At 37.8% G+C, this 12,943-nt stretch overlaps 1 protein-coding gene across 1 annotated transcript in view; it reads left to right on the top strand.

Moving 5' to 3' along the window:
- cul3b (cullin 3b) overlaps positions 1-11,122 on the top strand; it is a 61,481-nt gene extending 50,359 nt beyond the window's left edge. Inside the window, exons 14-16 of the mRNA XM_067450037.1 lie at positions 6,424-6,610; positions 8,860-9,005; positions 10,191-11,122. Coding sequence (XP_067306138.1) covers positions 6,424-6,610; positions 8,860-9,005; positions 10,191-10,322 — 465 coding nt within the window. The 3' untranslated portion in view covers positions 10,323-11,122. The remainder of the gene's footprint in view (positions 1-6,423; positions 6,611-8,859; positions 9,006-10,190) is intronic.
- Positions 11,123-12,943: the final 1,821 nt, after the last annotated feature.

The following is a 12,943-nucleotide window of genomic DNA, read 5'->3' as shown; positions in this document are numbered from 1 at the left end:
ATGTAATTATTAATGTGAATGAATCTTACTCCACATCACATCATCATCACTATTGTACACCCCAATACATGTGCCGTGATACGAAATTAAATGCTAATTGTTTCAAAACGTGCTGTAAAATAATGCATTGTGATGGTAATTTATCATCCAAACAGCTATTTAAACTGCTGGAGTGCGCTTCTCAACCCCCACACTAACAGTAGCTACTCGTAATTTGGGTCCATATTTTGTTTTTGTGAGCGCCTTTAATCCCACTCTTTAAACTCCCAAATAAAACAATTTCGGGTTTTTTTCCACTTCCCTGGTGATGGTCTCGATGGGCGCATCTCAATCATCTCAATAGTTCAGTAGTCAGGGCACTGATCAGGGAGTCAGCCCGTTGACTTATGTCCTAATCAGTGCCCTGACTAAGTGGACTAAAGAGATGATTGAGCGCGCCCGATCTCCACGTCGGAGAAGTTTCGTTTCTTTGCCGTCTTCTGTTTGTCCATGGCGTAAAATGAGGGCGTGCGGGAGGCAGAGACTTGAATATATAGGGGCGTGTTATTCTAATGACGATCGTTTTCAGCCGTGGGATTTATCAAGGGCAAGTATTGCGTACACCTGAATTGCAGAGGTGCGCACAGTTTCATAAATCAGGCGGTGAGAGGAGTGTAAGCATAATCTTACGGCAACATATACACCCGTTTCTACGCAAGATTGATAAATGAGGGCCAATGAAATCGCCACAGCACGACGGAATCGCCAAAACACAACGAAATCGCCACAGCACAACGGAATCGCCACAACACAATGAAATCGCCACAGCACGTCGGAATCGCCACAACACAATGAAATCGCCACAGCATGACGGAATCGCGGCAACGAGAGGTTTTTGGTAGAGGTTTCCTTAGGCATCAAGCGCCATGATCGCGAGTAAAAACGTTTTTGAGTATAAATATGCAGCTATAATGCATGTCTGTGATTTTGAGTTCATATTTCATGTCGATATACAATGGTTACACATTTAAACCTGATCGTAGTGTTTATATCTTTGTAAGACTGGCCAATCTATAGAACAATGGCAAGGAAAACAAACTTTATTTCACTCCCAGAGCCCCCTTGTGGTCGGGAGCGTTTCTGTTGTGTTGTGGCGATTCCGTCATGCTGTGATTTTTGTTGTGTTGTGCCTTGTTTCCATTGTGTTGTGGTGATTTCGTTGTGTTGCGGTTTAATTTAGTACGGCTGCACTACTGGGCCACCGTAATTTTTATTACCACAAAATTAACAAATTACTAAATTAATCGTCAAGATAATCAACAGATTACTCGATTTCCAAATCAATCGTAAGTGACAGTCCTAGTGTTTATTAGGTTGCTTTGGGATGGTTGAAATCAGAAGTTGGGTTTCAGGACTAAAAAATAAAAAATGTTTAATTGTTACCAATACATGATTTACCACTCAGAATAGTAGAGCATAAAAAGTGCATGATCATCTATGAACCTAAATAACGCAACAAAGTCTTTTTGTTTGACTGCCATTAATGATTTTATCATTTTAAGGTCTGTCAGACTCTCAGCACATGTAACAGTATTTCTAACCAAATTGATGTGAGAGCTATTAAATATTATTGAAACCGAACACAAACCAGTGTGATGGAAATCAGGGAAATCAGGAAAAAATACTTGTTGGGAATAAAGTAGTACCATGTAACATGACTTAAAGGGGGGGTGAAACACTAAGTTTCAGTCAATCTCATGTCAATCTTGAGTACCTATAGAGTAGTATTGCATCCTTCATATCTCCGAAAAGTCTTTAGTTTTATTATATTTATAAAAGAAATCTGGGCTGTACCGAGTCTTTCCGGAAAAAACCGAGCGCCTGGAGGCGTATCGTGTGGGCGGAGCTAAAGAATGACGAGTGCGCAAAGCGATTACGTCCTCAAGCGTGGAGAAGCCCATCGCTATCGAGCTCAGCTAATACAGATAATGATCCAGAATCATTCGGAGGCTGAAATAAATTGAACAGGAGAAACAGCAACAGCAGGACGTCCGTCTCTGTGGTATGGACTGTATTTAGTGGCCTGTCAACATTTGTGTGTGTTTACTCGCAGTTTATGAGGACATGATTCGGTTTATGGACTATTGTAAGCGACTAAACCTTAGCAGTAGCAAGCAAAACTGTTTTGCACATCAGACTAGTGTAACGTTATACATTGAACAACAATGGAGTAACGTTAACCTTTAGCGCATTTGAATGAGGAAGCACGCGATCGTGTCGTTTACTGATGTTTACTCACGCGACGATAGCCAACAGCACAGACATTTGAAGCAGTTTTACTCACCGGCTGCTTCCAAAGCAGGACCGAACCTTTATCGCTGGGACCGCTCCGTCAAAAACACACTTCTTTGGTATGATTTGGTGAAGTCCTGTGACAGCAGTGACTCGCTGTGCTGAAGCATTGAAGTCGCTTGATGTCACAGATAGAAATTTAGTGGAGCGCGGCGGGATTGTATGGGCGTGCATTTCCTCTCTCGCTCTAGTCACGCGCGCGCGCACCCTACCAGAAGAAGAGCCTGTACGGCCCATACAAGGACCTTCCGCTCTATCGACGTCAAGCCGAGCCATACTTTGTCATTTTCATGACAAATCACCTTTTGCTGGAGTACAGCAGTGAGAGCACAGGCACTATATTTTTCTGAAGGTGAAGGGGCAGTTTACCCATGCGCTGGACTAAAACTGTTTGGTTGCCAACATTCTCCAAAACTTTTTTCTCTTTTCTCTTTTTCTTTAATGTTCCGCAGGATAAAGTAAGTTGTAGAGGTTTGGAACAGCATGAGGCTGAAAAAAGACTGAAATGTCCCTTTAAATATTTAGCATTAGGCATTAGTACCACCCACCGAAACACGGATGCCTCAAAAGAACACACTTGTGCCATCAACTCGGTCGGGGTTGAACAACTTAAGATTTTTTAATGTCAACATTTATGTGATGAATCGAGTCGACGTCGACTAGCCACTGATGTCGTCATTAATTAATAATCCTGAACCTTGAGCTGAGACGCGAACATTGGTTTTCTTTTGCACAGGATATGTCATATAGCATATGACACAGTTCTGGCCATAAGGTTATTGGTACATAACCGCTTGTATTCATTTGTCTTCGTGTCATTTATATTTCTCAAAGATTTCTGCTCGTTCTTAATCAGAAACCGTTAAGGTAACACAATAAAAATAACATTTGTATGAATACATTAGTGAGAGAGCAATTGCCTGTGAATTTATTCTACCTGTCAGCATCTCTACTTATAGTGATGCGAACAAAAGAAACAAATATATGCTAGAACTTTTCAGTTTCTAAGCTATTTTATTGATCAATCACAGAACAGTGTTGACAATACATTTCTGCGTTACTGAATGATGTGCAAGCTATGTGTGTGCATTACAATGGATGCAGCACGCATTAGTCTATAACTGTGATTAACTTGCGTTAACTTACAATAAGCTGTTGCATTCTCCTGGTCAATTTTGAGCATCCAGATGTTATAAGCAAACATGTCTTGTGGAGGGCTCTCTGAGTATGCATTTATTTGTCATTTTAACTGTCGGAAACGTGTGCGTTTCAGGAAATGGCTTATCCTGTTGCGCCCTCTATAGTTCAGTAACTAGTCTACGTCAAGCTTAAAGCATCATGGCAGAGCATTAAAGTTGAGTAGTCTGTGCAGCCTGTTCTTATTTCTCTGTTTATTTCTCCTTACTTTAGATTTGATTGTGTTTGAATGTTTCTGCTTACTACTGCTGTGATTCATTTGATGTTTTTTGCTGCCACACATTTGGCTCGTGATGAGTCAGTCCATGATTGAGTTTTCAACAGTTTGCTTATACTCCACACAATGTTGCCCATGGAGCATGCGAGTGGTGCTCACGACCACATTGTTTTGAGGAGTCCTGGAAACTCACGATCCGATCTCTTTCAGCTTGGATTATTTAGTGTTTTTCTCCTCTGCCTGCGTGCAACTGTTTTGGCGTTTCAAGCCACCAAACATTCAGGTCGATCACTCCGTGGTTAATTCTGCTCTGTCAGTTTCATTGTGTGGAACATACGAATGGTAACATTTTTGATTACTAATTTCTCATTCGTACTCCATGCAGCGGTGCTTTGAAGTGTGGAATGTAGTGCTTGGTTTCACACGACCACAATGTCATGGTTACAACATGTACACTTGGTGCATATTAGGCCCTTCATGTTGAGTCAGGCTGTGTTCTCCTGTTTTTGAGCAGTCTAAATTAACTCTTTCCCCAGCGTTAAAAATGAGCGCGGTACACTTTGTTTTAGAGGAATAACTCAGCGCTCGTTAAGAGGAATAACTCAGCGCTCGTTGATCAAAATGGATAGATTCATTGGAAAGCTGAGATTCTAAACTTTAAAATCAAAAATACTAAGTAAGACTTTTTTTGCAGTGTGATGCTTGCCATTCAGGCCAAAGAGATTAATCTTTGTTTCCTCAGACCAGAGAATTGAGTCCTTGAGGTGCCTTTTGGCCAATTCCAGGCAGCTTTTTACTGAGGAGTGACTTCTGTCTGGCCACTCTACCATACAGGCCTGATTGGTAAAGTGCTGCAGAGATGGTTCTTCTGGAAGATTCTCCTTTCTCCACAGAGAAACGCTGAAGCTCTGTCAGAGTGACCATCTTGATCAAGAATAAAGAAATTTGTTTGTTTTCTAAAGGTGGCAAGAACATGTACAAAGTTTGTTCTGGACAGTACATTCCACACTTCACGAGACAAGTAGGTGCCGATCATATGCGTTTCTCCGCATTAACCACGGCCACTTTAAATGTATGACCAATCACACAATAGTTCTCGGACACCCGCAAGAAAAAAGTTCTGCTCAGACAATGTGTCGAGAACAAGCTGCGAATACTCCCAAACCAGGGATACGAGAACAAAATGACGTCGCAGCCCTGGGAGCGAGAACTTTTTTCTCTGTTCTTGCGGAGTATGTTGCAGCATTAAAGGGGTACTTCAGCGCTGGGAAGATGAATCTGTATTTAAACTGGGTCAGCAATGTAGTAGAAATGTGAAATTATTTTTGAATTTGGTGCCTTCTAGACCGAGAAAAGACAGAAAATTTATTTTTGTCTCATGTGGATGAAAGACTACAATTCCCAGAATGCTTCACTGCCCTGTGAGGCCATTACCAAAGCCACCAACTTGATTACTGTGACTGAGTTGGAGAAGACACTACAATTAAAAACTGAACATGTCTGTTCAATATAATGAGTGAGTCACCGGGCGAGTATCACAGCACTGAGCACTAACTGCAGGAGTGAAATAAATGAGCTGAGCTCTCGTGATGAGAGCTGAGGTAATCGCGACTACACTCACGGCATACATTCACAACGCGATTTCAGTCTGGCACGTTTCAGTTCATGCCTTTGCAAGCTTAACTTTCATAGAAATTAATTTGAGAAGTTATAAGACTTACATTGCTCACTGCAGCTCCGTTTAAATGAGTGCCTGTAGCTGAGCTGTGAGTATGATCTCCATCCCCCATGCGTGGGTTCAAAACATGTGGAAATGGCTCCCTCTGCTGGCTGTAGTTTTTAGCCTTTGGGCAAACATTCCTCCTATGATGCAAATATCGTCAATTTGTATCATAGGAGGAATTTTTCCAGAAATAAAATGCATAAATCTCTTGTCTCAGGGGGATATGAGGGGGGGAAGCACAATCATTTTAATAGACTCCAGGGTTTCTACTGATATAAAGCCATATATTGAATATTGAATCGCTGAATGAACCCTTTAAGGCCCTTTCCCCCCGATCGCTCAGTTTGGCTGGATGGCAGCTCAAGGAAAAGTCCTGCTGGTTTTAAACTTCTTCCATTCACTGGACCTTCAAGGCTGCAGAAATGTTTCTGTACCCTTCCCCAGATCTTTGCCTTGATACAATTCTGTCTCGGAGGTCTACAGACAATTCCTTAGACTTCATGGCTTGGTTTGTGCTCTGACATGCACTGTTAACTGTCAGACCTTATATAGACAGGCCTTTCCAAATCAATTTGGATTTTTATCGAATCAAATTTTATGCCTTTCCAAATCAACTGAATTTACCACAGGTGGACTCCAATCAAGTTGTAGAAACATCTCAAGGATGATCAGTGGAAACCGGAGCACCTGCGCTCCATATTGAGTGTCATGGCAAAGGCTGTGAATACTTATGTACATGTGAATTATTTATTTTTTTTCGTTATTTTTATTTATTTTATTTTTTTAATACATTTGCAAAAATGTAAAATAAACTTCTTTCACGTTGTCATTGTAACTACTTTCCGGATGCACTTTATACAATACAAACTGCTTCAAAGCAGCCTTACAGTGATAACAGGAAAATAATGATAAAATCCCTATTTTCATGTCCCCATTGTTTTTCCTCTTTTGACAGGAGATTCAGCAAGAGACTGATATCCCAGAGAGAGAGCTGGTGCGGGCACTGCAGTCTCTAGCCTGTGGAAAGCCCACACAGCGAGTCCTCACTAAAGAACCCAAGTCAAAAGAGATCGAGAGCGGCCACGTGTTCACTGTCAATGACCAGTTCACCTCCAGACTCCACAGAGTCAAGATTCAAACAGGTAACAATTTTCTTGTTTTGATGCTTCAAACTTAAGCCAAGTCAAGATGATCAGCAATAATGAAAACCCATAAAAATGCAAATTAGCGTCATCTTTGAAATACTTTTGCAATAGTGGTGAAGTCACCTTTATTTATATAGCGCTTTTTACAATGGAGATTGTTTCAAAGCAGCTTCGCAGTGATAACAGGAAAATAATGCAACAAAATTTGATTCGGCTGTACAGCCGCTCTGGAGAAAAAAAGTAATGTCTTCTAGCTCAGTTTAATTGTCATATAGTGGTAATGCGGGCAGATAAGTAATATAGTTGAATATTTAGTGTCCCCAACTGAGCAAGCCAAAAGCCAAAGGAACCCAAACTCCATCAGATATAATGGAGAAAAAACCTTGGGCGAAACCAGGCTCAGTGCCAGTTCTGTTCTGGCCTACAGACAAACAGTGTATGATTATGATTCAGGCAACACAAGTCAGAATCAGATTATGTCAGAAGTCAGATTAGATTGGAGCATTCAGAATATTTGTCCAGTTCCATCTGATTGAAGGTCTGTGTCATCACACCGAAGACGGGCTTGTTGAGGATGTCGTGTCGATGAGGCCTTCACAGGGGTGAGTCTACAAACCCAATTCCCAAGAAGTTGGGACACTGTACAAATTGTGAATGAAAAAGTAATTCAATAATTTACAAATCTCATAAACTTATATTTTAATCACAATAAAATATAGATAACATGTCAAATGTTGAAATGGCCAACCTGCAGTCCAGATCTTTCACTCATAGAAAACATTTGGCACACCATAAAGAGGAAGATGCGACAAAGAAGACCTAAGACAGTTGAGCAAATAGAAGCCTGTATTAGACAAGAATGGGACATTTCTATTCCTGAGCTTGAGCAATTTGTCTCCTCAGTCCCCAGACGTTTGCAGACTGTTATAAAAAGAAGAGGGGTATGCCACACAGTGGTAAACATGGCCTTGTCCCAACTTTTTAAAAATATATTGATGCAATAAAATTTAAAATCAATTTATTTCCCCCTTAAAATTATACATTTTCTCAGTTTAAACATTTGATGTAATTTATGTTGTATTCTGAATACAATATTGAGATTTGAAACGTCCACATTATTGCATTATGTTGTTATTCACAATTTGTACAGTGTCCCAACTTTTTTGGAATCAGGTTTGTAGTTGACACGGTCTCTGTAGACATTTCAGGGATGTGCTGGTCATGTCTAGTCGCAGGTCCACCATCTGGTCTGGATACGGCCCGGATTTGGCCGACTGCAGTAAACCTCGGGATAAACAGAAGGTCATTAGGGTAGATGCCACTCTGCTTATGATGCAACGAGTACATCAGGTGTTATGGGAAGTGTTCCCGGTTCCGGCTGACCTAGTTAATGCAGCCTAACAATCATTTAACAGATTTGAATAATAGAAATTGATAATGTTCTATGTGGATGCCATAGTAAAGAGATGTGTTTTAGATTTAGTTTTTCTAGATTTAAACTGACAGTGTATGTCTGCTTCCCAAACAATGCTAGGAAGTCTGTTCCAGAGTTTAGGTGCTAAATAGGAAAAGGATCGACCGCCTGCAGTTCTAGGTATTATCAACTGGCCAGAGTTTTGAGACCGCAATAGTCGTGATGGAATATAATGTGAGAGCTTGCTTAAGTACTGGGGAGCTAAATGCTGGGATAGACCGTGACCCGATGGATGGATGGCATAGCTGTGAGGTGGTTTCTAATACAGTTACAAAGGAGTGACTGTAAATTGGACATCTTTCTGTCTTCTTACAGCTATAATGTATTGTTTGTATTTTTTTCTTTCTCCTTTTTTGGAAAATCTAGGAAATTAAATAGTGCTTCTTTTAAATATTAAATAACCATCTGCTATGGTTTCCCATTCATGTAAAAGTTTACCATGCTATAGTTTACTTCTGAGAGGTTTTTGCATATACTTTACATCTGATTATTCATAAAAAATTGTCCTGCCTGAAAGCCTGGCTTATTTATGGCTTATTTATTTGATGACTGGATGGCAATCTTAAATAGGCAGTACTTTGCAATGAGTGACCAATAATACATAATTATGGGTCCCGCCGAGCACCAAATGTGCTGGAATACTTTTGTGTTTGTACTGAATTTCTTCTTCCTTATTTATCTGCCCTAGAAGTGTATGGGAGTCAGTGAAGTTCTCCTAGGTAATCATTTGGAAAGCCTTTTTCACTAACCTGTTTGTATCACATCCCTGCAGTTGCAGCCAAACAGGGAGAATCGGACCCTGAGAGAAAAGAGACACGACAAAAAGTGGATGACGACAGGAAACATGAAATCGAGGCGGCTATTGTTCGGATCATGAAGTCGAGAAAGAAGATGCAGCACAACGTTCTAGTAGCAGAGGTGCGGAGACTACATCTTTTTGTGACAATAGTTTGAGTCTATTGTCTCTATTTGTCTATATGATCTATTTTAATATCAATCCCTCCAGTTTTTGTGATTCCGAGATCGCTGAATACAACACAACATCATAATTTCACTGCAAAATAATTGCAAAAAAGTATTTTTAATCACTTAAATGAATAATATTATCTAATTGAACTATCCCTAGTTTGTTTAAAGCTGTAATGCATTATTTTCACGATACAGACATCGTGCATGCACAGTATGTGGTCTGTGTGAAACATAGCGAAAGTAAATCTTTCTCACCTGCCGTTTCACGTAAGTCCCAAGGACAGGGTGAAGTGATAACACAAGATTGATGGATGACCACAGAAAATATTTCCCACCCTAAGTGATCATGTTATTAATCCTAGACCAAAATAAACAAGATTTGTGCTCTTTGTTCTATAGTCATGTATGACTATTGTGCATCTAACATAATAAATGATATGATAAATGTGATAACCTTGTTGTAAAAAAAATGTTGCAAATTTCTGGAAATTACCACCACAAAACCAGTCATTTTGATTGCAAAAATCGCCAAAAAATATTGCAAAATATAATATAGTAACTGTATTATAGTATATAGCATATAAAAGCAAAATTAAGTATTAGAGAATTTAAAGTCTAGAGTAGGACAATACAGGTCTTACTAAATAATCTTCAGATGGATCAGGTTTGTTCATGTACAGTACTACAGTTTTGTTCAATAAACACAGACCTTTATTCATATTATTACTTATAATAAAAAATAAGCTTCTCGGAATTCCATTAATGCTTTAAAAACTGTGATGCAGTAATATTTGAAAAGTTTTAGTTTTTTTTTTTAAACCATGTTCAATTCACACGGATCCCAGCGATATAATGTACTATAATATGAGGTCTGATTTAAACCAAAGCTTTCATTTCATATGAAGGAACCCTTTTGAGTGTAAGTGTGAGCTACGCAACAGTTTTAATATATATATACACACTTCATTCTGTCTTTTGGCTTTATTTGAGAATAGCAGTGATGTTGGTGGTATTTGTGGGGGACTAAGAGTGCCACGTAAAACAGAATTATCAACATTATCAATTTCACTGTATTCAGAAATGTTTTTTGGACATTCATTTATTTAACTTTATCTTGTGTGTTTTTGTCTTTAGGTAACCCAGCAGTTAAAGGCACGATTCCTCCCAAGTCCTGTGGTCATTAAAAAGCGCATTGAAGGACTTATTGAGAGAGAATACTTGGCAAGAACACCGGAAGATCGCAAAGTGTACACATACGTAGCATGAATAAGGAGCGAAATTGAACCTGGCATGAAAGAGCGAGTGAGAGTGAGCAAGCAAGCATTGTTTTTGGGACTTTGTCACACACCTCGCATGGAATTTTATTTTGGCCTTTTATTTTATTTTTTGCCATTCATTCTGGGAATAAACTGAGAAGAGAACCTTCAAAATCTAATGAACTTGCTTTAAATTGTTCTTAGCGATTTCCACAAGGTTTTCCACGATGCAAAGCTTTTATAGAAGGTCTTGGTCTCTATGAGAGAATTGTTGTTGTTTTTTGTGTGTGTATCCCTTACAATCCAACAACCAAATTAATAAAGTAAATCACACAATTTCCCATCATTGGATATTCATATCATATTCAGATTTTTGTCCTTATATCTGTGTAAGTGTGTTTATGGCACCTTATTGGTTGTACAGGTTCTCCCTGCTGGTGCTTTACCTGTACGATTGTCAGATTTGTAGCCGGGCAGCAGACGTGCAGCATTTGGTTCAAGGTATGCTTTAACTTATGGATTAACACTTACACAGCATATAAAAAGGTGGTTTAGCTGTTGTTTTCCCTTAGTTTTTTTTTTTTAGTTTTTTTATTACATGTCTGACATGGCCAAGTGTAAAAGATGACCGGGATGGGGCGCAGTATGTGTTTTCAGCATTATTATATTCCAATGTGTATAAATTGTAAAATAATTGTTATTGTACTCAATGCTGAAGTGAACTGTACAGGGCCTTGTTTTCATCAATAAATGTAGAAAAAGAAAGAAAAAAAAGCAATAAAAGGATTGGCCATTTTGGGTCAGACTTTGTCTTGCTCTATTTTTCACAATAGTGGATCTTGGAAGGTTGTATATGAAATTGCAAGCCGTGACTGCTGTGTGAAATTGTACATTTAAACTCTCTTTAATTTTAAAGCCAAAATCTCCCAATTTTAGTTTTCAACTGTTTAGTACGAAAGAGGATTAGGACCAAGCAAAAATAATGATAAAAACATCTCAAGATTAAAGTAAAAATGTCTAAATAAAATGTTGAGAATAAACATTCAATTTTGAGAATAACGTCTAATTTCGAGAAGAAAAAAAAGTAAATAAAGCATAGAGAATAAACATTCGATCAATGACGTGTTCATTGCAAACTGATAGAGGACATGACAGGGTTGGATCACTTAGTCAAGCTATATTTTAGGCTTTCTTTCAATAACAAAGAAATTTTATCTAACTACTAATTATGACCGAATAAATAGCATACGAACATAAAAGAGAATTTCTAAGCGGTGGGGTCTTTATAGAAGAAAACATTTTATTTTTTTTGCAAAACAGGACTTGTAAAATGCTTAACGTGAAATAAATTTGCTTAATCTACTAAAACAGTGGTATTAAAAGACCAAACTCTGTACACACCTGCTTAATAAGCCATACTATCTGCAGAAGAGCATAATGATTTCACCCTAGGCTGAGTATGGAAATATTTTCCAATATTTTTCTTTCTGTGTAGGCCTATTTAATAAGATATATATAGAGAGATAGACTAATATAGATTGTCCGTTCTGTTTCTGTTTCTCATTTACAGTAAAACATAGAGACACAAGTTTTTTCATTCTTGAAGTGAACTGTTTGCAAATGGAGGACCAAATTACTCGAAATGAAATAATTCAATAACTAATGAATTCAATAAAACAACAATTAAATGTACCAGTTTATTCTAAAATAATGAAATAATTAATTAATTTAATAATGTAATGTAATAAAATATTAATTAAATAAATATATGTATCTATTTATTTTGTAAAATTACATGAAATTGTTTAATATTTTACAATTACCTCTTCCACACACATTATTGTTATGTTTAAAAATCAATTTACTCATTATTTAATGTGCTTTTTCAAAAAGAAGTTTTTCATTATAATATGCTGAATTTATGAATGACACCTAATTTGACTAATCATGCATTTCCAAAGCATGATTTTCCCAAAGATTTTTTTCATAATAATAAAGAGGACATTTCACAAATGCCAATCAACAGCCAGTGGGCGTTGCTTGGTGCTGATTGGTTTAAAGTTGAAGAGTCATGACAGATCGATCTTTGTGTGTTGACCACAGAACACTAAGGATGCTTCTCATTTCTTATTTGTGACTGAAAATGTATTTTTTTTTACTCTAATAAATTTTCTAAAAACTTGAAAACTGAGAACTTTGGCTGTGTTTAAGGCAGTGCAATTTTTATCTTGATCAATTCCTACCGCCATATTAATTTCCAATCAATTCCCGTTTCCACTTGCCAGACCCAGACAGAAAAAAGTAATCTATCTGAAAGGGTTATTCAATCAGCGCCAAGCACCGCCCACTGGCTGTTGATTGGCATTTGTGAAATATCCTCTATTATTATGAAAAAGATCATAATAATAGAGGATCGTAAATGATCGTAAATGCAGCATATTATTATGAAAAACTTATTTTTGAAAAAGCACATTAAAAAATAATTTTAAAAAAGTGTGTGGAAGAGGTATTTGTGAAATATATTAAACAATTTCATGTAATTTAGCAAAATAAATATACACATTTATGTATTTAATTAATATTGAATTGATAAATTAATTATTTAGCCTATTTAAAATCTTTTATTTTATT

The sequence above is a fragment of the Pseudorasbora parva genome, chromosome 8 (assembly GCF_024679245.1).
Source record: "Pseudorasbora parva isolate DD20220531a chromosome 8, ASM2467924v1, whole genome shotgun sequence".
NCBI classification, from domain to species: Eukaryota; Metazoa; Chordata; class Actinopteri; order Cypriniformes; family Gobionidae; genus Pseudorasbora; species Pseudorasbora parva.
The sequence above is the reverse complement of the archived record's forward strand: the minus strand, read 5'-3'. Positions and strand labels throughout refer to the sequence as shown.